The 25,945-nt window shown below is 39.1% G+C and overlaps 1 protein-coding gene across 1 annotated transcript; it reads right to left on the minus strand.

Annotated features, from left to right (window-relative positions):
• Positions 1 to 297: 297 nt before the first annotated feature.
• Positions 298 to 25,909, minus strand: ACTR2 (actin related protein 2). Its single transcript, XM_082306147.1, has 9 exons — positions 25,798 to 25,909; positions 19,436 to 19,546; positions 13,615 to 13,830; positions 9,432 to 9,504; positions 6,915 to 7,051; positions 5,956 to 6,105; positions 5,095 to 5,240; positions 4,554 to 4,686; positions 298 to 3,290 (listed from the first exon to the last, which is right to left on the minus strand). Exons 1-9 carry the CDS (start codon positions 25,843 to 25,845, stop codon positions 3,120 to 3,122), a joined length of 1,185 nt encoding a protein of 394 aa, XP_082162273.1. The 5' UTR covers positions 25,846 to 25,909; the 3' UTR covers positions 298 to 3,119.
• Positions 25,910 to 25,945: the final 36 nt, after the last annotated feature.

Raw genomic sequence — 25,945 nt, forward strand, 5'->3', positions numbered from 1 at the left:
TCTTGTCCAAGGATAAGGATTTTATTTTCTTTTTAAAGAAACTAGGATAGAGGGAGTGGAGTCTTGGTTAAAGAACAGAGTAGGGATGCTTTTCTCACTCTATGACAGCCATCAATAGGGAATGTGTTATTTTGTCATGTCAGATTTCCTCAGCATAAGCAGCTCATGATAGTTTTGTGATGGAAGTTAAGTTAGAGAAAAACTGACAGAACTGTGATTTCCCAAAGGAAACAAAGCAAACATAATCTACTTTGAAAAAAATCTGATTTTATTTTTGTATTGAAAAGACCTCTCAATTTAAATAGATGTTTATTTCCATTCATGGTCTCAACCAGTGTTGTGTTAACATTATTCAGAACTGTATAAAAAGCCATTTGTGTTACATCGGTTAACATCCTAAAACACGGCGGGGGGGGGGGGGGGGGGGGGGGTTTGAAGCAGCTTAACATTAAAAATAGGATGTTCCCAAAAAACTTACAACTGATGCGGCATCTTCTATTCTAATTTTATAGGAGCTGAAGCATATTGCAAATACAACTCAAGTTATTTGGTCTTCAAAACAAATTTTAAAACCAGATTGCTTTCACAGCAATATCGAAGCTGTCAGCTGAGAGAACACACACATACACTCTCGTGTGTGCAAACACGCACGTGGAGAACCACACTGAGCACAACTGGAACACCCCATTCAGCATTTGGATTACGTATGCATTCTCCTGAATCCATGGTAGGTGTAGTTTAAAATGCTAGTTGCCTTTTTTTTTTTTGTAATATATACACGGTTTCCATGGAAACCCGAGATTCTGCACGATCAACTGACATTTATTACTCACGGTGCTGTGAAGTTCTCTAGTGAAAGGGCCAAATTCCAAAACCTTTACTCAAACATGCACATACCTAACCAAAGCCAATGAACAGGGGAGATGATGGTTTAGAAAAGGGGTTGCAGGGTCAAGGTCTAGATTTGAAAAATCACATGACAGATTGTCATTCAAAAAAGGTTTTTAAGTCATTCTTTGGTTTATTTCCATGATTCTCAACACTGTCCGAAAAGCCCAGAGACAGTCACATGAGAAACCATAGCTCTAAAGCAAGCCCACAGCATTTTTAAATCTTGCGTATTAAGTGTTCAGAAGACTACCCCTTACATTCATGTCCCCAAAAATCTAGTAACTGCTTAAGTGCATGCACTGAGGCATGACCGGCATGCCTGTAAATTCATATTGTTCAAGTTAAGAGTAAATATAGCTGCAAAAAACCCCACCCACCTATAATTAAATGGTCATTACTAGCAATACTATAGCAACTGTCTTGTTATTAAAGAAATGCAGACATGGTTTCTGCCTGTTTGGCTCACTCAGCCAAAAGGAAGCTGTCTGCTCGATTTAGAAAGAAGGCAAATTTTAAGAATTCAAGGGAGTTTAGTATTTCCATGTTCCTGGGGTCAATTATTAATGTAAAGATGTAGACAAATGGCAAGTATATGAAAGCATATCTTGTACATTCCAAGGTTTGGAAGTCAAAAGCAGATCTTAACTTCCTTATGCTTAAATGTTATGGTAGGCTTGGAAAACCAGTAAGAAGTGATATAATATTTCCATGAAAAGCAAAGTAGAACTAAGTCTAACTAGCATTTGTATGCAAGTAGGTTTTGCTATGCTTTACGTAAGGCAGATTTTATTGCAAAGATAGTCACCAGTCTGCTAGTAGGAAGAAAATACAGGCAACTATACTCGGAGAAGATGGCTGATAATTACTAGTGACAACTTCTATTTTTCAGAACAACTCAGCTTTAATGTACTTTCTGGAAACAGCATTTTCATCACGGGTTTTCATTTCCTTCCCCATCCCATGTTAAGTATCAAAAATCAAGACTGGACAAAATGAATTGTGGATATTTACCAACCAACAACATCTCATATTCCAATGTTATTTTTAACTGGAACAAATATAGCTCATTCTTTATAACCTACTGCCAGTGGTTGTTTATAAATATCTGCTTGCTGCAATAAACACTGGTCATTGATATATTCATTTGCAGTAACTACTTGGCACTAGGTTAATATACTTGTAAAGTTTAATGGAAGTGCTTCTGATGTACATACAAGCACTTAAAACATCAGACTTTTAAAACTTAGTTTTGGGGGGTTTTAATACCTATAGTTACAGTTTTCACAAGCATTTCTGACAGTATTAAATCTCTTCAGAAGTTTAGAGGCTCCTGTCTCAGCATATCGAAGTTTCTCAGCAATTACGGAATAGCTAATTTAACATTCTTGCTCCCTATGCTGAGACAACACGGTACCAAAATTTAGCTGTGAAAAGAGGCATTTTTGGTCAGACTGACCCCCAGCTGTCCCTTAACAGAAAAGCAACACGGCTCAAACTTGTCTCCTCCCTCCAGAAAAAGACACCTAAGGCCACAGATTTACATTTGCCAGAGTATCAGGTGTTTCTCCGTTTGTGGCAACTGTGTACATGCCCACTTAGAGAAATACAGTATCAAAGCCCCGCCACCACCTTTAAGGATAAACCACCTCAGAAGCCAGTTTAGGCAGCAGTGCGCATGGAACCACATTACCTCGAGACAGTGTGTTAAAGCCATTCCAGCTAGTTAAACTCGTTTCTAACAATGTTTAATCAAAATTCCTAATTGCAGGAAAGAAAAAAATAATCTTAATGTAGAGAGAGGCAAAAAGATGCAAAGATAACCACCACAACGATCCAATAGCAAAAACTCCTGTTTAAAGGTTTTCTTATGCTAAAAAAGGCACACAACCCCTTGTGAACTAGAGACAAAAGCTAGCAGTACTACAGCAATAAACCCAGAGAGAAAGCCTACCAGAATTACCCAATTGCCTACTGGGAAGGAACAATGAAGTAGACAGGCTGCTCTTGCTCTGTTTTGTTTGCAGGGAAGTGGTCAAAATTTAATAGTCAAATTTAGCCACATTAAGAAACATTTAACAAAAGCTACCCCAAGAAACCAGAACAAAACCTGACCTTTGGGTCAAAAGGCCACAGACAGGCCTTTCCATAGCATGTAGCTGAGTGAGTTCAGAGATTGGCAATGAAAGAAAAAAAAGCTTTAGACATGTGATGGGAACAAGCTTTGGGATTTATCGAACAGTCACACCAAGCTTTTCCAGCACACGCACTCCCTTTTCTTGGTATTCTTGTCGGGTCATCCAGAAGTTGTCTTTGTCTTTCATGATGTCTGCTAGAACCGCGCCACCCAAAAACACCATGTGCTTTCGACGAGGTGGATCTTCAATTCGGATCTTAAATTTCTAAGAAAAAGAAAAGAAACTGTTACTAGAATTCTTGAAACAAACCCTTTCAAAATAAAACTGTGCTTTCCACCAGAACAATGAAATGGAAACTGTTTAGTGAGAAAAATGCAACCAAAAAACTGAAAGGCTAGCACGGGGCACTCTGCGTGAGCTTCCAGCTTGCGCAACCAAAGTAAAATAACTACTCTGCACTGGAAATTAGAGACAGCTATTGACACTTCCCCCAAAATTATACTTTCAGTGTATCCACAAAAGGCCCAGGAGTCAGAATACAAAATTAAAGATGGTATTTTTGCATTTCATGAACACAGTAAAGGGTAAAATACTTCCTAAGCTTCGATGGCTAAAATTATCAGAAATTACCAGATCATCAAATCACAAAATATTTTAGAATTATACCAAGTTTTTAGAAGGGCAGATGGAACAGATTTTAAATTTATACAATCTAGACCAGTGTAGCTAATTAATATTCCCTTAAATTCTTCAATACTAAAGCTCTAACTTCAAGAGCAAAAATGAGTACAGTTGAAGCTATGTATGTGTGAAATATTGCTTTAGACTTGAAACATCCTGTACAATTGAGTCATTCCATATAGCTGCAAAAGATCTTTAGAGAACACCGCATTAAGAACCAGGGAAGTTCAATTCGGTTCAACATCAGAAACTCCATTCAAAGGAATTTTCTCTGTAAATAACTCCTCCTTGAAAAGCGGATAGCATTACAATGCAGTGTTACCTCTGTAACGTGTATGTGGCTGTTGTCTGCTTATCACAGTAACCAATGAACAAGGGAAATTTATTCCACTTGAAGGTGTGTGAGAACTCCAGCCTCTTACTTTGGAGTATTTCACTTACTTACAGCACGAACCAAAACTTTCACAGATTTTAAAAAAAAAAAAAAAAAAAAAAATCATTTTTGCTCAATGATGACTTTAAGGCACAAAAACTCATCAGCTTTGTTCAACGTACATTACAAGTTGTGCCCTAGCATTTATCAGCCCATTTTACATTCAGACTAACCGAAGGCTTCAGGAATTACTTGCTATTAGCACGGACTAGAAGGTGGCTTTATTGCAAGTACATACACACAAGCCACCTATACGAAAGGCAGGGGTGTGAAGAAGCAGGAGGCAGCAATTTTGCAAGATGCATGGAGGGGCACCCGCAGCTTCTGTCATTTCTGACTACTTGGTTCCCTCTAGTGGGGGATTCAGGATAAACCTCGGCCCCACACAAACCAAGCAGCGACTCGGTACCTACCGAGAGTTTTTCCACATCTCCCTTCAGAACTCGTTCCAGGTAGAGCTGTTTAAGTTCCCGCTCCAGTCGCGAAGGCAGCCCGGGGTACATGGTGGACCCTCCAGACAGCACAATGTGCTTGTAGAATTCAGACCTGACAAAAAAAACAGTCTTTCTAGTGTCGTACAGTATACTATGTAGTACAAGCAGGTACCTATACGTACAGGGGAGTAAATACAAATCCAAAAAACGGTCACTATGCAAAGACAGGCTTTGCACGAGTTTGGCAGACTTGCTCGTGCTTTTCCAGGCGTCCCAGAAAGCAGCAGTAAAAAAATATTGTGCTTTCAAGATTTTATCCTTGCTCATTCATACCAAAATAGTCAAGTTTCCAGACAACCCGTTAAGCTCCAAGATCTCAGACCGAGCCTCACTCCCAGTATACACACTCCCCCGGCAGTACATATATTAGTGTCTAAAGCAAAAGATGTTATTTTGTTTGAATGCAGTTCTCACATCACCCCTGCACCCTGACAGAGGATTTTAAGTGTTCTGCACTTACCTGGTATCAATGTCAGCGGCCTGGATGGTGTTAAACAGCAATTCAGCCACACCAACCCCCTCTACGTTGATTAAGTGAGGCTGGAAGAGAGCCTCCGGTGCCTCAAACCGTTCTCCACCGACTTTAATAATCCTGCCATCTGGGAGCTAGTGAAGAAAAAACACCGCTTAGAAGACTACTTTTAGCCACTTGGATACTAAACAAACCAAGAGGAAATGACCTACATTGTTCCCTAATGTTTTAAAACAGGAAATTGTTGAAAATTGTCAACACTGCAAGAAGTCATTCAGCACTACTGAAAGAAGATACAAATTCTTCAATCGTTACACAATTTACTTAGAGACATCAGGGACCAGATACATCGATACTGACGTACCAGACATCTCCTTGCAATAAAGCTCCTAATACTGATTTAAAAGATGATCTTACAGCAAGAGTAATGCTTTCCTGCAAGTTCTTTTCTTCCGTGTGTGATCACGGGAAGTTTCCACTAAGAGCAAGTTTACCATTCTTGTCACCAGCTGTCTGTCTCATTCATCTCACTGCTAGATGGATGAAGCCAAAACAATCTGACATGCTAGAATAAGTCCACCTTGTCTACAAGTTCCTGTACTATAATATTCAAATTTCAAGGATCTACAATGACAAAATAAGTACAAAGACTTATGGAAACTCTGAAAAGAAAAGAAAAAAAAATGCTTTTGAAAGTTTTCCCAGAACCAAGTAATCTGATTCTACAGACTCCTATGTCTGGGAAGTGAGCTATTGCTAAAAAAAAATTTAGAAGGAATCAAAGCTAAATGCTACCTGAATTTACACCAATGCAGCTTAGGACAAGAAAAGCTGTCTCAAAACACTCACCGTGTAGGACTCAACTAGTACTGTGGTCTCTAATGCCAGTTTCTGCTCCTGTTCGATGTTGTATCCCACATAACATAGCTTTTCCTTGATCATGCGAACAGTCTCAAAATCAGCAGAATGGTTGAAAGCATACCCTCGCAGTAAGAGGAGCTAGAGGGAACATATTAGGTTAGCAGTAAATGAGAGGAACAGTCCAGATGTCTTCATCAGCAGATGGGTACATTCACGCATGTATCTTTAAAAGCTCATCTCCCTTTTTTAACTGCAAATTTAATATTAAGTAAGTCAAATCTCTCACAGAGTATCCATTATTGCCAGAAAAGTAGAATAGCAGCAGCATTACTCCAAGTGGGAAATTTTCTTCGTCATTACAACTTCCAATATAACCGTTACAAAGACAAGTGAAAGATACCCAAAATAATTCTTATATTTAGGACTTCACTTCAGAACACTCCTGTATTCCAGTTTAACCATAAGATTTGTCAATCCAGAATTTTGCTTATATTTAAAAAAAACAACCAAACAAATAGTCTATAAAACATACTTATTTAATAATCAGGGAAGAATCACTACACTATTTTCTTTACTGAAAGAAAAAGTCTTTCTGAATGTAGATGAGTAGAACTGATAGGATACAATTTTATTTTCATTTTATGTATCAAGAAAGCCAACTTTTGTGCTTTTCTTTCCCAAATATGGAAGAAAATTCCTTCCTACAAGACTGTCACTAAGAAAACGTGAAGTCTCTGAATAATGTCAGTAATATCACATGTGATTTAGAAGAAGAAACATAGCAAGGATAGACTGAAGCAATACAGAGAACACAGGAGTTCTTTATGCCATTAACGTATGAATAATAAAGGGAAAACGTATAGTGGTTTCGTGCTATCAAGGGATTTTAACTTGAACCAATGTACCACAGATACCAGCCTCAACCTTAAAAATTCTTTCCAGCTTACCTTAATGAGGTACCTAGTAATATCCCTCCCAGCGATATCTAACCGTCTGGTGAGATGAGGGAGAGAGAAACCTTCGTAAACTGGGCAAATATGAGTTACGCCATCTCCAGAGTCCACAACAACACCAGTCAACAAACCTAAAAGAAGAGAGGGGGGAAGTACAACTTTTATCAGCACCTTCATAAATAGAGCAGAATAGTAGCGAGTTTAAGACAGGATTTTTCATTGTAATCTTAACAAAACCTCTGTTCCCCCAGTCATCATTTTGGGAAAAGTAGTCACAATTTAAAATTTCATTATTTCCATTCAGCTGGATTTTAAACTTAAGGTTTTTTAAGTTTTAGCATTTAACAAATGCTTTCATATACGTTTTTTAGAAGTATTACCTCTACTTTTTCCTAGATGCTTATAATGCTGCCATTCACAATTTTATCTGGTGTTTTGACATCTTAAATTGCACTCTAATTAAAGAGAATATCTAAGATCATTAAATGCTTGTTGGGGGACAAATTCCTCCTCAGATTCAGCTGTGTATGCTCAACCTTATATTAATTTCTCAAATATGAAGAAATCTAGAGGTATTCAGGCCACAAGTTTACCTTGTTACAATTATTAGGACTTGTTGATTTTGACTGGTATTCAAAAAACAAAACAATGCTTTCATAAGGTAGAGAATATTTGGACTATACAGCAGACATCTAATTTTTTTCCCACAGAAATAGCGCTAGGCTGAATCAGATTCACTTCATAGACTGAAGAAATTAACTCCGGTGAAAAAAGTTTACCATAAAACCATTAAATTCTAAGGCGTACAAAACTAAGATATCATAAGCATGTAGGAAGAGAAGTTTCTATACTTCACTAACAAAATAAATAAGAAGCTGAATTAATGGTGAAAGTTGATTAGAAAACAGTTTTATAGTTTCTCACAAGCTACTTAAAGCAAGAAAATATATTTTAAGGGGAGACCTTAAAATAATGAAGGAACATTTAATATGTAATGGTAAGGTGCATTGGTTTGGCTACCATAATTTGCTCAAGCTTTGTAAACAGAAGGCAAACAAATTGGTTATTTGCCTTGAATGAACCAAAGAACACACCTTGGTTCAGTTGTGTGATCAGATAGTCGGGTTTATTAGTGAATTGGAATAACCACTAGGCAAACACGACAAGTCTGGCAATCGGACACACGCAGTAAAGGAAGGAAATAGTCACAAGGGACTACACCTAACTCCAAAAGATTGTTGTGAGGAATTGCTAAAGAATTTCCTTATTACAACTAGGTTTTGATATATAAACCCCTTTGCCTTTAAAAGGCACACAAGCCCACAGAATTCCAGGTAAAAGCAACAATTAGTCTTAAGAGAGTTTTAACAGCAGCAACAAAACGTGGTGCACTGAAATGAGGCATGTCTCTATGTAATTTTAGCCGCTACTTTAATCTTTAATGTAATATAAATAAGTAGGATGTTTTAAAGGTTTGGGTTTTTTTAATTTTCAAAAGCAAATGTTCTATTTATGTGCCACTTGGTTTTTGTATCTTAGAAAGTCTTCAACTTTGTTTTAGAATATAGTATGTAGAAACACTGTGGACTGCTCTAAGTTGTTTCACATTTTGTTATGCACAAAGAAACTGAGCACTATACGGTAAAATACATGTACAATTACAGCAGAATTTCAGACTGTGTATGCTAGTCAACTAAATACAAGGAATCAAACGAGAGAAAAACCAAGGGGGGGGGGGGAGTAATAGCACAGATCGCAGCAAATAGAATTAATACCCAGGTCTGCAAAAGTGGGGTTTGTGCAACTAGTTTTGATGACTTGCATAACAGAACCACACTTCCCGTACCCCATCACTTTTGCTCTTGGACATATAAACTATGATGACATGTTAATGGACAGGGATATTTATGTCCTGCTATGTGACAGCTAAGTATACCAAGCCACTAGTAAACAGATGTAAGGAGTCAAGTTATTAGAACTGATGTGCTTGAGTAACTTCTTAAAATCCTAGATGGACTGCAGTCAATGGCAGCATTCCTATCAAATTCAGTGAATCTGTAATCTTCTCCTCAGACTGAGCATCATTTATTCTAGTTTATCATCTACAGCAAAAGAATAAACTTTTTTTTTTTTAACTGAAAGTAGTGCAAAAGTCACCTAGTCATCTTCTTGAAATTCACTTACGGCAATACATTTTTCCTTTATCAGAAAATCCAAAGCATGTCATTAAGACTTGATGCCAAAGGCTAAATGACTACACCCTGAAACAACAACAGTTTTGATAACCCAGGTTTTTGCATTTACAAGCATGTCTCCTCAGTTGGTTCATGAAAATAACACTAAGAGTGGTACCTATCAATAGTTCCTCAAAACAAACGCAAGCCCATAAGTCAGAGCTGAGCTTGCTTACAACAGCGTGGAATTAAGCCCAAGACCCATTAATACCATATTACTACTTTGGCTCGGCAACACGTTTATAAACTAAGCAGATTTTAAGTTATCTTTGCCTACCTTGAGCATACAAAGTAAGAACAGCCTGAATGGCTACATACACCCCAGAAAACTGGTACGTCTCAAACATAACCTGTAAGACGAAGGCAAAAATTAACATCCAAAACAGGCCAAATACTTAAAAGAAATTTCATAGATGTTTGAAAACTGTATTTCTAGAATTCTGTATTTTTGCTAATCAAAAACACTTTCCAAGAAATTTCATCACGCAGATTCTACATTAGAATGTAAAAACATTAGAAACCTACTTGCTTTATGGCAGTAAGTAGTACATTCAATTCTATCCCTTACCTCTTCACACAAGACGAGCCATATGAAATGTTCCACATCCGTTTAGCAACGAAAGTGAATACTTAGAAGAAACCCACACACCAATTTCTGCAGCTTTACTAAGCTGTTTTCCAAAGTGCTTAATGAGCGGGAGGCAGTACTTGTAGACCAGCCAAGTACTTCATTACTGAAGTGTGACTTGGGAATGAAATGTTTATTAAAGGTGTATGCTCTAAATCTAATGAAGTTAAGGGGTTTTTTTTATTATTCTTCATATCAAGCCCTACAGACTTTGTACAACTGCAGACTATGTCAAGTAAAGACCAAACAGACTCCTACGCATATGAGTCTAGAATAAGCCCAGCGTCACAGGTTGTTCTCTGCATCTGGGCCGCCTTCTTCCCTTCTTTAAAGCACAACTGATGGCAAACATCTAGAATTAGTGCAAAACCCACTACAATTGAAATAGTACAGGTAGGGCTAACTCTGTTAATACGTACAGAAAACCACAGATTTGCAGAACTCTTATTGAAACATGAAAAGTAACTGCCTGTCTTGTAGACTAGGTTCCCCTAACCACTAAACTAGTTTCAGTGAAGAAACAGAGTCTAAGATTAAAGGATGTAGAGTTTATAGGATCCTGTCTTCTTTATAAACACAAAAAAGGCCAAGTAAACAAATCATACTGTACAGCTGTTTTGCCCTCAAAATGCTTTACCAGGAAAAACGGATGAACTCCGATTATTCCAGCACATACAGAAGCTTTTCTTTTGCTATTCTGCAGCTTCCTGAGCACTTCTGCAATTTCTAGGATTAGAAACTGATTAAATCCTAAGTACTCCCACAGCTCAAGTAAAAGATATCTAAATATTTTTAAAGAAAAAAAGCTGATGCCTGACAATTTTAGAATTCTGAACTATTTAAAGAACCTCCTCTATTAGAATAGCATGATTTTAAACAGCTGGCCCATATCAAAAACCTCATCCTTGCAAAGTCAAGTTAATTATTTCATAGCTGCATCGAGCACGTTGCAGAAGCCCTGGGAAGACCGATGCCGCCTTTCTCGGGATACTCGCTGTGAGCACGCGGTATAGCAGAAGTCAAGCAGAAAGGAACGCAGCGGGGGTGAGCTGCAGAGCACCCTGCCATGAGAACATCACACTGGGGGTTTTTATAAACCCCCAATGTGAACTGGGTAAGACAAGCAAGACGTTACAAGGCTGGCTAGTAACTTCTGTAATGGCCACAATTTAGCACATACGCAATACCTTCAGGAACAAGAAGCAGAAGTGTCTGCCAGAAAAGGAACAGTTGAAAGGGCAGCAACTCAAAAGGAGATCCCATTTGAGTAGTCACTGTCTAAAACCAGCACTATTCCCATGGACGAGTCTTTCAAACCACCTGAGTGCTTACAAAATGAAAAACTAATCTAAGAAAAACCTAAATTATCATCTTCATACAACAAAAGGAATATTCAAATGGCATTAGCTACTGCCTTCACATGTTGTTCTAACCCTAGAAGCCACTGCAAAACCCTTTTATAACCTATATGCAGGCCTTTGGGGGGTTGTTATTCTTTCTTTCAAGACATCCAGGTCTGTTCTATTTGACATGAAAAATGCCTTGACACGGGACTTATATGGTAATAAATCTTAAGGTGTAAACACTGAGCAGGATGTTCTCCTGAAAAGATTCTTCTTCCCGTGACGGCAGCTTTTGGATTACCTACAAAGTGATGTTCTAATTGGGCACAGAAAGGAAGAAGTAAAAATTGGGGAAAAAAGATCAAGAATACTAGCTTGGGATTAGAAGAAGTGACTGTGCTAGAGTATCTCTACAGCTACATGATATGCCATTACAGTCTGGCTGCTCCTGAGGGGAGGCGAATGAGAATGCGGCAGGTAACCAGAGACAAACAAACAGCAAACACTCAGATAAGCGGAGGAGCAACCAGCGTCTTGTACATGCTGTGAAAGAAAGGGCACTTTTTAAATATGTATTTTACAATATAGCTGTCGTGTTAACACCTGCTGCTGTTACTATGTAGCTGAATATGATGGAGCGATGGGGTGAGGAAAGAGAATTACTGGAAGTAGAATGAAGTACAGCATAGGTAATTATCATCTTGATATGGTCCGGATGACTACGCTTTTCTTTTAAAATGCTTCTGCACCGTATCACAAAATGCAGAGACATTATTGTGTTTACTGCAGGCTTTAGGGAAAAATCTTAATTCAGGCCTCTGCTTCATACTGGACTAGCCTCCCTGAAAAGGTGGAGTCCATGTCAAAAATGGAAGAAAAAAAAAAAGTATAAATATGTTGCAGTTAAAAACTAAATATTGCTAAGTCCTCCTAACACTGTGATCCATTAAAAATATTAACAGAAATAATGAACTTCTGTTTAACTCAAATTTAAATTCACAAAAATGGATTCTAGTTCTCCCTAATCCTCTGGACCATGATTAGGTATCTACAATTTCTACAGTGGTTTAAAAAAAGCAAATGGGGCAATACAAATATTTTAACAGACTTCAGAAGCCATACAAGACTCTTCAATTTATGGTATAAAATTACTCAGTCCCAGAATAACTAAAACCCAGCCTTTTGTGTTTAGCCGGAAAACAGAAACAAGAACACTATTGTAGACAGCTGAAAAGCAAAGAAGCCTGAAGAGGAAATTCAACCACTCCTGTTACGTGGAGGCCACCCAGAATAATCTGCTATGTCTATCACACCACAGCTGACTGATATACAATAGACGGTATTACTAATGTTGCATTACATAATACTTGGGTAATAGGTCCCTAATGTCCACAATTGCTAAGAAATGCTGAATTTAGATTGTCCAGTTTGATATTTTTTTTCATTTAAGTTTTTCCAACTTTGCTATACTTCACTTGCTCCCAAGTCACGGAAAGAAAAGATAAGCACAAATACATTCACTGCCACATTACAGAAAGCACTACTGTAGCTGTGACAACAAAAGTATTTTAAAGGAAAGGTCAGTAGGTAATGATAAAGGTAAATTCTTATTAGAGTAATCAACAGATTCGGGGGAAAAAAAAATATATATACACAAACTTTCATATTCAAAGTTCTGACAAATGAATAAGGTTTCAGACTTAAAATCCATTTTTCCTGCCCTATCAGCTACTCTAACAACACATTTTTTTAATTACATTTTTGTTACACTGAATACTCACATTAATTGAAAATACCTATGATGCTTGAGGAAAAAAACAAAATAGGAATCTAACTTTTTGTTCTCATACAACATTACTGCTCTTCAAAATCGAGCCTTTCTCACGTGGTACTAGAGCTAAACAATACACATCTGACAACCGACATTAACACAAGGTTCGGATGGAGCTTAGGCCGCCCAGAGCAGCACTCTCAGATCGAGGATCCAAGACCGAGGCTTTCCTTCTTAGAAGGCTTTCATTGATAATCCCTAGCGTTAATCAAAGATTAGTGAATTGGTTGTCATCACACCTTTGTCTCAACTACCTCCAACAACACTGCTCCATCTGGTAAGCATCATCTTGCTCAAGCCTCAATCTCCTCTGAAGCATTACTGCCTTACGTAAGTCCAAGTCATTTAAAGTAATTAACATTCATCCAATAGCTAGTAATCGATATATCTTGGGCACACGAAGACAAACATATATTTCCAATTCTGTGTTTTAATGGTGATATGGCTTGAGACAAGAAGCCTGCTTGTAGCTTTTGAATGAGATCAGCTTGTTTGAATTTAACCACAGTAGCCTTCATGACTACAGCTGAGGACAAGTTTTGGTTAGAAAACAGGAGAACTGCTTTGCCTCAGACAGTTACCACGTATTCCAAGAAGTTAAAATCTCTTAGTGATGCTTCAATGACAGCATCTATCAGTTTCTACTAGACAGACATACCTCCACAATCTTCTCCCTATTTTTAGTTGGATTCATGGGAGGTTCTGTAAGTAGTATTTTACAATTTTTTGTGTCAATATTAAGTTTTTCTGGTCCAAACGTATAATCCCAGAGGTGCTTCATATCATCCCAGTTCCGAACTATGCCATTCTCCATCGGATAATTCACTTCCAGCATTGAGCGCAATTCACTTGCTTCATCACCAACCATGAGATCCTGTAAAATTTTAATACAGAAACATGTCAGTGCTTGCGAAGTTTTCCAAACATCAAAATCCTCAAGAATGACAGTGAACTGCTCCAGCCTGTGGCCAACTGTGTCCTTAAACAATGCTCACATTTTAGAGTAATTTTCAGGTACTTAGGAGAGAAATAGAATATATTTCAGGTAGTATTTAAATTTGGCTGTTACCCATCCCAAACCTTTTCCAAAATAAACTTTATTAATTCCGTTTTCCAATTAACCTTAAACAAACCAATAAGCCCTATTACAGCTAGATACTACAAAGACCTTTATAAGTACAGATGTTTCTCCACTGACACCTCCAAAATTCTTTTATCAAATACTAATTTCTAAGGGCTGAGACGCTAAATAGCACATAAGGGTAGTAGGTGGGATTGGCAGAATATTTTTCCATGCATGTTGCAAATTTCTGTGCACAATACCAAAAAAAGGAATAATGAGTGGTGAATAAGCATACCGAACAGTAGCAAAAGCAAATAAGAGATTAGGAGTTGGAGACTAGACATTAAAAGAAACAATGGTTTACATATTGTCTGTGTCAGTAGGGTGTGAAGAGACACAGCTAAATATAAAATATACCCTTGTCTGTTCCATGCCAAAAGTTCCAAGCCAAAAACCCCAGTAATGCATTCTTACACAAATACAACCAACTAATGCATAGTTTGTACAGTCATTTCACACTGATTAAGCAATCTGTTTATTAGTTATGGAAACATTGCACATTCAAATTAGTAGCATCATATCTTCTCCTTTCCCACGTATTTCCCAGAGGAAGTATGCACAGTAACATCTTATCTTTTCTCCCTATTATATCCCATACTTTTCTAAAGAAGCCTTAACTGACTCGCTCGTATTTAGCCTATAAGAATATATTTCTAGGTACCAATAGCACTGCTTCCATATAATATTATATTAATTTAATTGTAAAAAGAACCAGCTGCTTCATACAAAAATATGCCACTGCAGTTTGCAGTTGCTGTGGCATAGAAATCTCTGAAGTGACAGCTACTCAACCTAGTATCCAACGCTAGGGGAAAAAAGAGGCACAACGAAAAATCCAGCATCCAGTTTATAATGCCTTTTATAGAAGTAACCTGAACAGCTACTGCTGACTATATAAAAAGGAAATTAACTAAAAATAGTTTAAAACAAACCATTCCTCTTCCACATCCTCTCACTGACAGGGTGTTTTATTTGTTTTCCCTTGCACACTAGATCACACTTCAGTTCTTTACTGTACAGAAAACAAAAGTCAAGACATTAACATTTTAAATCAAACGTACTCTAGTGAAACTGTACTATGAAAACTCCACCATGCAATCACGTTACTCCTGAGAATTTAACACAACAGAAATTCCACCTGTTAGAAGAATCAGAAGCCCTTCTTGTGTGTTGTTCTTTGAGGCTCTACGCTACCAAACACGACAGCCCAGGAAAAGCTGCTATTCAAATGTGCAATGAAAGTTGCACAAAATTTTCATGTCCTTTTAAAACAAAGTTAAAGGGCAGAACAATTGTTCTCAAGAGCATGCTAACAAACGTGCACTTGGTAGGCGAAGAGGAAGAAGGACAGCACAACTGAATTTGCAGAAAGGAACCAGTACCATGACATCCAATGTTTCCACCACTTTGGTACTCGGTAATATTTGACTAACTGAAATCTGAAAGTTTTTTCAAGCTCTTGGTTTGTAATGTTAAATATAGCAATTTCTACTGTTAAAGATGCTGAGCTCATGTTGATCTTTAAGAGTTATTCTTACATCTTGCAAAACTACAGGTTATGTAGCATTTAGAAGCAATACATAAAATACCCTCATGAATTAGTTGCTAGTAAACCAAAGCAATGAACAACGTCCAAAATAAGTATGTATTCAAATGTAAAATGTAGGACAAGACAAAACAACTAATAGCATCAAAAAATAACATAACAGCTACTAGGTCTCATCAAGCAAAAATGGTAAACAAGCAGCACAGGGGCACCTCACTTACCATCTTTTTGTTATTCTACTTCAACAGGTCAAGAAAGGTGAAGAAAGAAGGTAGAAGCAAGAAAGTCAGAAAAGGCCTAAATGAAATTCTCAAATTATTTTAAGTACACAGTAGAAATAGGCTGAAAAAGAGATGCATGTACAGCAGGAAATGATCTGAGTTAGTTTAGTTAGGGCCAAGCTAACATTCTCAGGATCTCAGATTAAAATGTCTCTTTAAAGGAAGCTATTGCTACATGTCACTGGCATGTCACGTTTATGCATCTTACGCTGCAAACAAGATCAGTATATCTGCCTTTTTCTCATAAATAGGATTCTGTGCATAAATATTCTGTAACACTGGAGTTTTTACCCTGGGCAAGGCATTTATATGAACTAGACAAGACTCTGCACAAGGCATTTGACCATAACTAGCTCTGACAAACGCTAAATTTAAATTTTGTTTTAAATAGTCCACTTTAAATACCCAAGAACTGAAAACTAACATAAAAATATTTACCTATAAGCAGGCTAATCTGTTCATATATCATGGAACAAATACGCAAAAAGAATCAAATCAGAGATATTTACTTAAATTATGGCATCTACTCTCAGAATGGAAATAAGCAATCATGAAGTGCAGCAGTAAGAGCAGCATCGCAAAGTTCTTTCCCTATAGCAAGCTATGGAGGTAGGAAGATAAAATAATTAAAGCAGCTGGAAAGCACTATGAGAAATTTGAAGCGTATATGTACAAACGTTGTCCAAAATTATACTAAAGCCATTTTCACGATTATTGAGGTTTTTCCTCCTTTGATTAAATTTACCTAAACTGTCACCTAAACTGTCACAAGCCATAGGATAACTATCAGCACCACTAAGGCAAATCTACTTATTCTGCAAATCATGTCAGAGGAAAAGCGCGCAGAGTCGCTGGCAGCTGCCTTTGGACAGGCAGTACCGAAGAGGCTGGTCCAGGCGTGGCCCTCTTCCTCACTTCAAATCCAGAGAATGACCTTCTCCAGGCTCGCTTTGGCAGAAACCGAGCAGAACTGTAGGACACGGGACAGCAGGACAGCTCAGCAGGTCGCTGGATCTGATCTGCCCTAAAATCCTAATTGTTTTAACTAGTCAAAGCTACTCGTCAGTCCTGCCTTCCTAAGAAGGTTATTAACCCCCAAACCCGCTTCAAAGATTAGTAAGTCAGTAGAAACTAAAAGCAGCATCTATGCTTCTGGTTTTACAGTTTTAAGGTTGCAATTTTAAGCAAAATAATCCCAGTAATAACTGAACTTTTGTGTTTATGTCGTGAACTGGGGACTCTGAGCAGCAGAAAAAGCTATACGCCCGCTGCTGGCTGAAACGAGAATCCAGACGGAAAACATGGACAAAGCAACCTGAAATCGGTAACTCAATAGATGGACGATAACCAGTTTTGATCAGCTTCCAGATTCTTTTCACAGAGTTTCTGAATTTCACAGGAATGATAGCTTTTCTGAATAGTTTTGAAAAGTTAAACTGATAATCTTCTTGCCAGCTTCTTTTACTCAGTTTTAAACTTATCCCGTAAGAACGTGCGGTGAATGGCTAGAATTAAATTTTAGCATAAAATTCATCTGCTAAAATACATTCTTTTATGAAATCTGCAAAAATCTCACAAAAAATAGCAGTCACAATTATAGAAGTCTTCCTACTGTATTATCCTACTGGGATACCCAAAGTATCTGTGGCAGGGATTTCTTCTCTTGATATACTGTTTCCTTAAGAAAGAGTGACAAGCTATTGTAGGCAGATGCTATAAAACTTCTAGGAAGAATCTCTGCAGAGTTTATACTCTCTGAAATACACCTGTGTCATCCACGCTCAAGCAGAAGACCGCAACGCATGCAAAATTATAGTTTACTGGTTCTTTCGCACTGATCTTGTAGCAGTTACCCACTTCTCTCTCTTACCTTTCCAATTCAACACTGTCATCTGTAATGATATTAAACTAAGTTATCAGATAATCAGAGAAGACCAAAACTGGCAGGACAGGCTGTATCAGATCAGCTGGAAAGAAAACACGACTTCAAAAAAGAGATTTCATGCAAGAGAATTTTTCTTGGACTTAAGACTTGTAAATCACTGCATAACCTTCATAAAACTTTACCAGAACCTCCTTGAAGAAATTATCATATTAAGTAGATATCCGAAGAAACGCCTCTCCCCAAGTCTTGCAAGAGGAACAAAGATGTTTTCCCTCTCCTTACAAAAACTCCTGTCTACTGTGAAAGATCTCCATCCTTTCAACCAAATTCTCCTAGCTAACACAAGATAAGTGGTATTGCAATATTAAAAAAAAAAAAAAAAAAAGAAAAAAAAAGATGCATTTTGGAAAGGTCCAATGCCTTTCATCCTCTTGACCTCCTAGTATGGCTTTCTGCTGATACTACTAACTTTACAGGCAGCAGCAGAAATCAGATAACTGAAGTTCTCCTTGTCACCCAAAGGGTTCTGAAAATGAGGAACAAGACTGGGCAGATTTTTTTTCCCCCTTTTTACTAAGCTGCTGCTCAGAAGCAACAAGGAAAGCAAAATTGAAAGCCTGTACACATGTGTGGTTCTACTTGACCTTCACTGGCCTAACCGAGGGCTCCTACAGTTCTGCCTTGCCTCCCGCTTCTCCCTCAAGTTCCTGCTTCTGCCTTGCTCTCAAACTGGAGTTTGCACAATTGTCTAGTAAGGCAGTCAAAACTTTACCTGACAAAGAAATCGCTCTTTTTCAGCTGGATCAGCTCACTAAAGTGGCTCACGACATGACTACACAAGCAGTAGGACCAGCACAAGGTGAGAATGTGTGGCTAGAAGCAAGCAGGGAGGATGCAACCACAGCAGGGCCAAGACATTTATTTACTGAAGCCTGTATTGCAGAAGCAACTATTAACATTTGAAGCCTTTCTCTGTAATTACAAAATAAAGTAAGAAGTGATAGCTCCCCAGACTTCAGAAAAACATTCTCAAACAGTGGTGTCCCCCCCATTCCAAGCTTGGAATAACGTCCCAAGACGAAGCAGCCTGAACAGAGCCTCTCCACCTCTGACTGGTGTGGAGTACCCACATCTATCAACAGCAAAAAGAAAAGAAAACAAAACCAATAAACAATGAAATGCAAACACAACCAAGGTTAAACAACTCGTACAAGATCACAGATGATCAACTGTGATTAGAAAGCAAACAGTACAGAAAGACCTCGAAGCTCCACCAATTCTTCAGCATTGTCTCAGAATCCCACGGTACAGGTCCGTGACAAACATCAACCACTTCCAATTTCTGCCTTCTAATCTTGACATCCTTTACATATTGGCATTTGAAGCCCCTTTTTGCCTAGAACCACTTGAGCCCTACCTGCTGCCTCCTCAGTTGTACTATCTGAAGGCCTCCAGTGCTTTAGATTACCCTCTTAATAACTTTGTAGTTTGTGACAGGCTAAAACCCAATACAGAAATGAATCGACATACTGAAACAGCATAAAGTGGAATTAAGGAAAACGCATTTCCAAACATTACATAAGTCAAAAGCTGCCCTAAATATTTTTACCTGTCAGAAAGGAATAATAATGAAAAAAAATTTACCTTGATTTCAATGTTTCCCACTTTAGCAGTTGATCTTATAATGGGTCTTCCAACCAAAGCTGGAAAAATGTGCTCCGGAAAATTTGAGCCTGCATAGCCACATTTCACAAACTGAAAAGGAATAAATAATTTTATTAGAATATGCATTACTTTTGTTTACCAATAGAAACCTGGTTTGGGGTAAAAATTAAAAGCCCAAATTTAAGAGCATATGTACCACTGGAAACCAATTGGATTTATACTTTCAAATCAATGTTACACATTTCAGGTGATGCATAGATCTGTAAAACTCAATTCAAGTATTTTCCAGAATGTTTTCTGAATCAGACTGTCAGATTTTTGAGAAACGGTATTAAAACGACTAAGTACGTTGAGAGGTGTAAGAGAGCCCAGTGTTTGAATTTGCATTTCGTGCCACTCTATATAAAAGTTCTCTAGCAACCTGAAACGCATCATTTTGTAATGGATCACCTTATAATGAGTACCCAATGAGACCAAATTAAATCGCCTCTCCAATTAGAGCACGCAGTAGCATAACAAATTACACATCAGAAAAAAAACCCTTGTGAATTCAGGTGTTATGCTGTTATAAAAAGCGTTTAGCTGTGAACTAGCAGATAGTCTGTGCAATTCAGATGGATTTCTCAGAGTTTCATAATTTTCAGGGTTGCTTTTAAGGATAAAAATATGAGTTTGCAGTAAGCACTTCTAAAACCAACAGCACAACCAAAATCTCAGCTGATGGTAGTTCACACCAAACAGGACACTCTGAAAGAGCGTTTGTTACCCAAATACGTATGAAAGGAAGCTTTATAGCACTGGGTCCCCAGATAGTAAATACACTAAGAAAACAGCGAGGATTAACTGAGCATAAAAGAAAAAAAAAAAAAACAAAACACAGTCACCAGAGGAAGCTCAGTTGTAAAACAAGAACTTTAAATGTGCCAGCGAGAAGTTACCATTTTAGCTCACGGGGATCAGCAAATTATGCTCTTTGGCTATCCTGCTCTGATGTTCATATATCATGCTCTGATGTTCTCCCTGCAGTTCCTATAGAGCAGGCTTCTCTTTCTTTGATGCATACTTAGCATACAGCGCTACATCAGCATGCCAGAACAACATCCTGCAGTCCCAAACTAAACGTTACGCATTTTCAGCTGCAAAATTACTCAACCACCTAGGTGTAACAGCAGTAACACAGCATCACAGGATCATTCAGGCCAGAGGGAACCTCAGGAGCTCTCTCATCCAACGCTGGGCTCAAAGCGGTCAACGCTGAATTCAGACCAGGTTGCTTCGGGCTTTGACCAGTGGGGTGTTGGAAGCCTCCAAGGACAGACAATTCACAGCCTCTTTGGGACCCTGCCCCAAAGCTTAATTTCCATTTCAGGTTGTATTAAAAGCCATCTGCTAGAATTTCCAAAACATTCACAGAGTTTTCTGAAGTGAGGTCTGAAGACTGACACTGAAACAATTATCACAGCAAAGAGTACAGCTAATTGCAGCTGACAGGAATTCTGCCATTATACTAACGGTAACATGAAAAGTCACCTTCTGTTGCTCTAAATTATTTGCCTTACTGCAGTAAAAAGGGCATCTGTTTTGGAAAGAAATTTATAAGGCCAGTTACAGAAAGAGCCAAGAGATATTTTAATTAAAGTTGGGCTAATACAGGGGGGAAGGATTTTTTTTTGCTTTTTGTGACCCTTATTTCTTTCACTCCTTCAGTGCTTGCTGTCTGCAAAGGCAGAGCTGTTTGGAATACCTGAGGAATGACAGTGTGTATGCAAGTCATTTTGCTCATTCTCCTTCAATCCACGTTCTCGGAAAAGGCAAGTACTTATCAAATCTTGCTTATATTAAGGCCAGAAGTACCTAGGAGTTACAAAGATCTTATCTGTGTACTCAAGAATGCAGTGCTGCTATGAGAAAGCAAAGAGTAGCCACAAGCATTTTTGGAGCACACTACCTGAATACACCAGAAGACTTTACCAGAAGTTTTATACCAGAGGAAACATATGAAACATTTTGAAGGACTGAGCTGAGTCCAAATAATGGTGTCCAAATTTAAAAAAAAAAAAAAAAAAAAAAAAAAAAAAAAAAAAGCTCCCTTTCAGACTTAGCAAATCACTGCATTCAGGGCAATCCCATAGCTTTTGTCGTGACTATAATATTTAGGTATGCTTGTTACGAATTTCGTTGTGCAGGACGTTCTATAAAACAGCCCATACAATCCCATCCTCCAGCTTAAGGTTTCATATGTCGTTCCGAGTACAACCATAAGCACCTCCAGGTAGCCCCTGCACCTTTAGACCCATATATTTGCTTGCAGCTTTTCCTCGTTTTTCTTCCCCCCAGCATGAAGCAACTTCCCTGGCTGTCATCGCCAACCGTGCTGGTCAACAGAAGTAACAGGACCAGTAACATCTAAATGAATCTTTACAACTCAAGCTACTGGAGCACCCTCAAGCTCTGCTACCCACACTTTTAAATCCTGCCGACCGGGCAAATAAACCCTGAGGTTTACATAGCAACCACCGAGATACGCGACCAAAATGACTAGTGCACAAAATCAGCAAGTGCCTCTTGGCCAACCTTAAAAATACCTCTCGAAATCACATACAACTATGCTGACCTAGAAAATGCCAACCTTCAAAAATTCTCCTCTAAGCTCTTACTATTTGAACTGCAATAGTAACTTTCAGCCCCTTTCCATGTTAAAACCTTGACACACCTTCCCGGGTAGTTAACAACGTTAGCAATTAATAAATCCTAGATTTTAAAAGCAGACTGTCATTTCCCCAACCAGCCTAAAACACAATCAAAACCAGATTTAATCTATGTGAACTACAATGAGCAAGATTAAGCTTGGACACTCACAGTCTGTTCCCTACCTCTTTCAGGCTGGAACAGAGAGCCTTAAAAATTATATTTTAACAAAGTTCGGTGAACTCAACAGTAGATGGATGGGGCAAAATTTTAATTCTGTCTCTTCCCTTTCAGATTTTAAATTTACCCCCCAAGGCTACGTGAAAATTTGGTGAAGATGAGAACAGCCTTGTACGTCAGCCTCCCCATCAAGGAGAGCATCCCCCCTGCAGTATTCTCCCTGATGTGATATTGGACATTCAGCTGGTTCGATAGGTTCGTGATGATGTAACATTGGAAATTATGGATGAAGAACCAGACTTGGTAAAACTACCAACAGGTAAATGCACCTAAGAAACACAAACGTATCCATATAACAGATCTTGAACAGCTTTAGATTTTCAAAGGGGTACAAGAAACATAAGATACTTCTCCCTCTCATCCCTTACAGGAGATCCTCCAAAATCTTCAATTAAACATTATGAACTGCAGTAGTTTGGAATATAATCAGCTTCTCTTTTCTAGTGCCAGACATTAAACACTCAATGTTCCTGCCACTTGCAATTTGAAACTCTCCAGTAAAATTTAAGTATGGTGCACTTGTTTCTCTTCCATCTCTTATTGTGCACACCCCTTGGAGCAATTATCATATCATTTCAGTACAATGCATCATGTCTCAAACAATAACACCAACACTCAATGAATTTACACGTCTCTGTAAGGAATCCAAGGGTTCATCATCATTCATTTTTGCATGCATTTGCTATACATTTGGAATGTTTTAAGAATAGCTACTTAGCTTGCCTGTGTGCAAGACCACATATGTAAGAAGTTTTACCATATATAGTTTCTTCTCTATTTCACTGTGGTTTATATCGACTCTTTCACTTCCTACTGAGTCATCAAACAGTAAGAACTTGTATGTGTAAGTATTCTTGCAAATGAAAAGAATGAGGAAGCTCACAAATAGGTCACGTGACAAGTTTTAAAATGAATACTAATATTCTTATCAGGTCTCTGTGCTTGATTCTTTCCATTGATGCAACTCTCAAACAAAAACCCTAAACACAATTAGAGCAATTTTACAGGCCACTAAGTAACTTACCGTTTGCCCTATACCAATAAGAACATCCCTCTCTAATGCTTTAGACCTTTCAGATGCCATTGCCTGTCTCTCCGCTACACTACGTGTTGCAAGAACTTCCTTCCAGTCACCTCTTCCTCAAAGACTGGTTGCAGCCAGATACACCAGAAGTCCTACTGCAGCATAAGAACAGTAAATTTCAAAGAAAAGCCTAAAGTTAAAATCGCATCCGATTTTTCTAAAGATATTCTCCATGTTTATGTAATATTTCTGGCACCCGGCAAGAGATTTAATTTCAATCATGGTTTTAAGTGTGACATATCACAGCGTATTGGAAATCACTCTGACATAAAGCATCTCTTCTTTGTCACATACAGAAAAAATATTAGTGTAAAAATACTGGTTTGACAATATAGGACTACTTGAGAATCTCAATGTGCAGTTGAGGCTCGAAAGATTTATTGAATGGCATTTTCTTCCAGTTTAATTATCCCAATTCAACCTAAATATTTTGAGTTTACTGATTTAATAATTATTTCTTGATACTTTGCTCTCCCACACAATGAACTCTGTGGCCAGGGTACTTCCATACGTGTGTTGTTCTGCTTAGAGGCCGAACACAACCCAAAGCAACACAAGCTGAAGCGACACAGGCCCCTCTCGGCACCGCAACGGCACTATGAAGGCACCTTCCACTGTTATTTATATCCTGCTGGTACAACTCACAGAAGGAAAAAATGTACCATTCCAAGATGTCTCTTGATTTAAAAGCACACACAGATACGTTACGCTGTACAAAAGCTGTGTTGCAAACCCAGCTTGGGAAACGGGGTAAAAATAATGGCTTCTACCCCACGCCTCACACCTTACTGAGACCGGCCAAAGCACAACGCTGCTGTCACTACCGATGTACTAAACGTTTTACAACTCAATGACTTATTGTGATGTAAAGGACCACACTAAAGGATGAAGCTCTAGAATTTTTTTTGGATATGGGCCTGACAAGAAGAGTATTAAACAATGAAAAAAAAAAAACAAACAACAAAAAAGCTTCTACATCCCTTTGTAAGAAGAAAATGCTAAATGCCTTCTTTTTTTCTTTCTTTTTTCTAAATGATACTGTGCCCAAAGGCTCCAGACCCCAGCCCTATTAAAGATAATTTTTGCTATAGGAGGAAAAATGAGAAGACATCAGAACTGTCAAACCCCAGAACTGTCAAACATGATGATGTTCTTCCTGAACCATTCTAATCATTTCAGACGCTAATTGGAAAACCCTCTAATTCGGGATACTGAATCCCTAACAACAGCATCCTTTGTCTCAACTATTCCCTCTTGGGCTTTAAAAAAAAAAAAAAAATCTTTATTCCAAGTGTTTATATAAAAAACAAAACAAAACAAAACACTTTTTTTTTTGGCATTCAAGAGGTCTTTACATGCTGTCAGCTGTGTTAGCTCTCCACATAATATTTCTTTACTGGGGGAAACCTTACATTTCTAAACAAAACTACCACGGGGAAATATCCACCTATAACATCTTATCTGTCTGCTTTAAAATGGTATCTTTTTCACTTCCTGTCGAGGCGCCTCAAAGCCTGCGCACCGCTGACAAAAGGATGAATTTCTAGTGGGTGCCTGCACGCTCACGGAGGACGGAAAAGGTGAAAGGATGGGGAGAAAACCTTTGGGGGGTCTCTTGATTAAGAAAATGCCGATTTTGAGCATGTTGCAGATCAGGAAGGTGTTAACAAAAGGATGACGAGTAGCTGCAAAAAAAAAAAAAAAACAAAAGAAAATTTTCCCTAACACTAGTAATCCCGCATACAGAGGACACATCCCTGGTGGCTCAACGTATAATGCGCTCATTCAGAATTTTAAAAAAAAATCGGTATTTTTGGTTAAGTGCTCGTTGCTCCAGAGAGACTTGCTCCGGTCTTGTAGAGAAATCAGACATGCACGGTAAAAGAGCAAAGGGGGGGTGGGGGTACAGCACAATACCCGCGCACCAGAGGCGGCACCGAGGACCCCCGGCGGTAGATTTTGCCTCAGCCGGTTGAGAAACGAGCGAACACCCGGCAAAGCGCCGGGATCGGCGTTTTTCCGCGCCCAGCTCCCCCCCGCCCATTCATTCCGGAGGCCCGCACCGCCCTCCCGTGCCGCGGCGGCGACGGCGGCGCCTGCCCGCGGGCCGGGGCTGGCGGAGGGCGGCGCGGCCTTCGCTGGCCCCGGGGGAAGCGGGGGAGGCGGCCGGGCCCGGTGGCGGCAGCAGGCCGGGCGCGGCCCGCGGGCGTGCCGGCAGGAAGCCGGGCCGGGCCGGGTCCGCGGGGGGGGGGAAGTCACCCCGCTTCCCTTCCCCCCTCCACCCCCCCGCCCCGGCGGCAGGGCGGTTCCCGGTGCCGGAGCGACTCACCCCGGTGCCGTTGTCGCACACCACCACCTTCCTGCCCAGCGTGTCCATCCCTGCGCGCCGCCGCCGCCGCCCCGCACCGACACAGACCCGGCCGCTGCCGCCGCCGCCCCAACCGCCGCCGCCGCCGGCCCCCCCCCGCCCGCGCGCA

This window comes from Platalea leucorodia, assembly GCF_965183815.1.
Source record: "Platalea leucorodia genome assembly, chromosome: 3".
In the NCBI taxonomy this organism is placed as follows: Eukaryota; Metazoa; Chordata; class Aves; order Pelecaniformes; family Threskiornithidae; genus Platalea; species Platalea leucorodia.

Excerpts from the sequence above, each read along its gene's own strand:
- ACTR2 (XM_082306147.1), bottom strand. The coding sequence starts at position 25,845 with ATGGACACGCTGGGCAGGAAGGTGGTGGTGTGCGACAACGGCACCGGG. Across the intron at positions 6,106-6,914 it reads TTACTAGGTACCTCATTAAG|CTCCTCTTACTGCGAGGGTA; the intron begins GTAAGCTGGAAA and ends TGTTCCCTCTAG. Across the intron at positions 4,687-5,094 it reads GCCGCTGACATTGATACCAG|GTCTGAATTCTACAAGCACA; the intron begins GTAAGTGCAGAA and ends TTTTTTTGTCAG.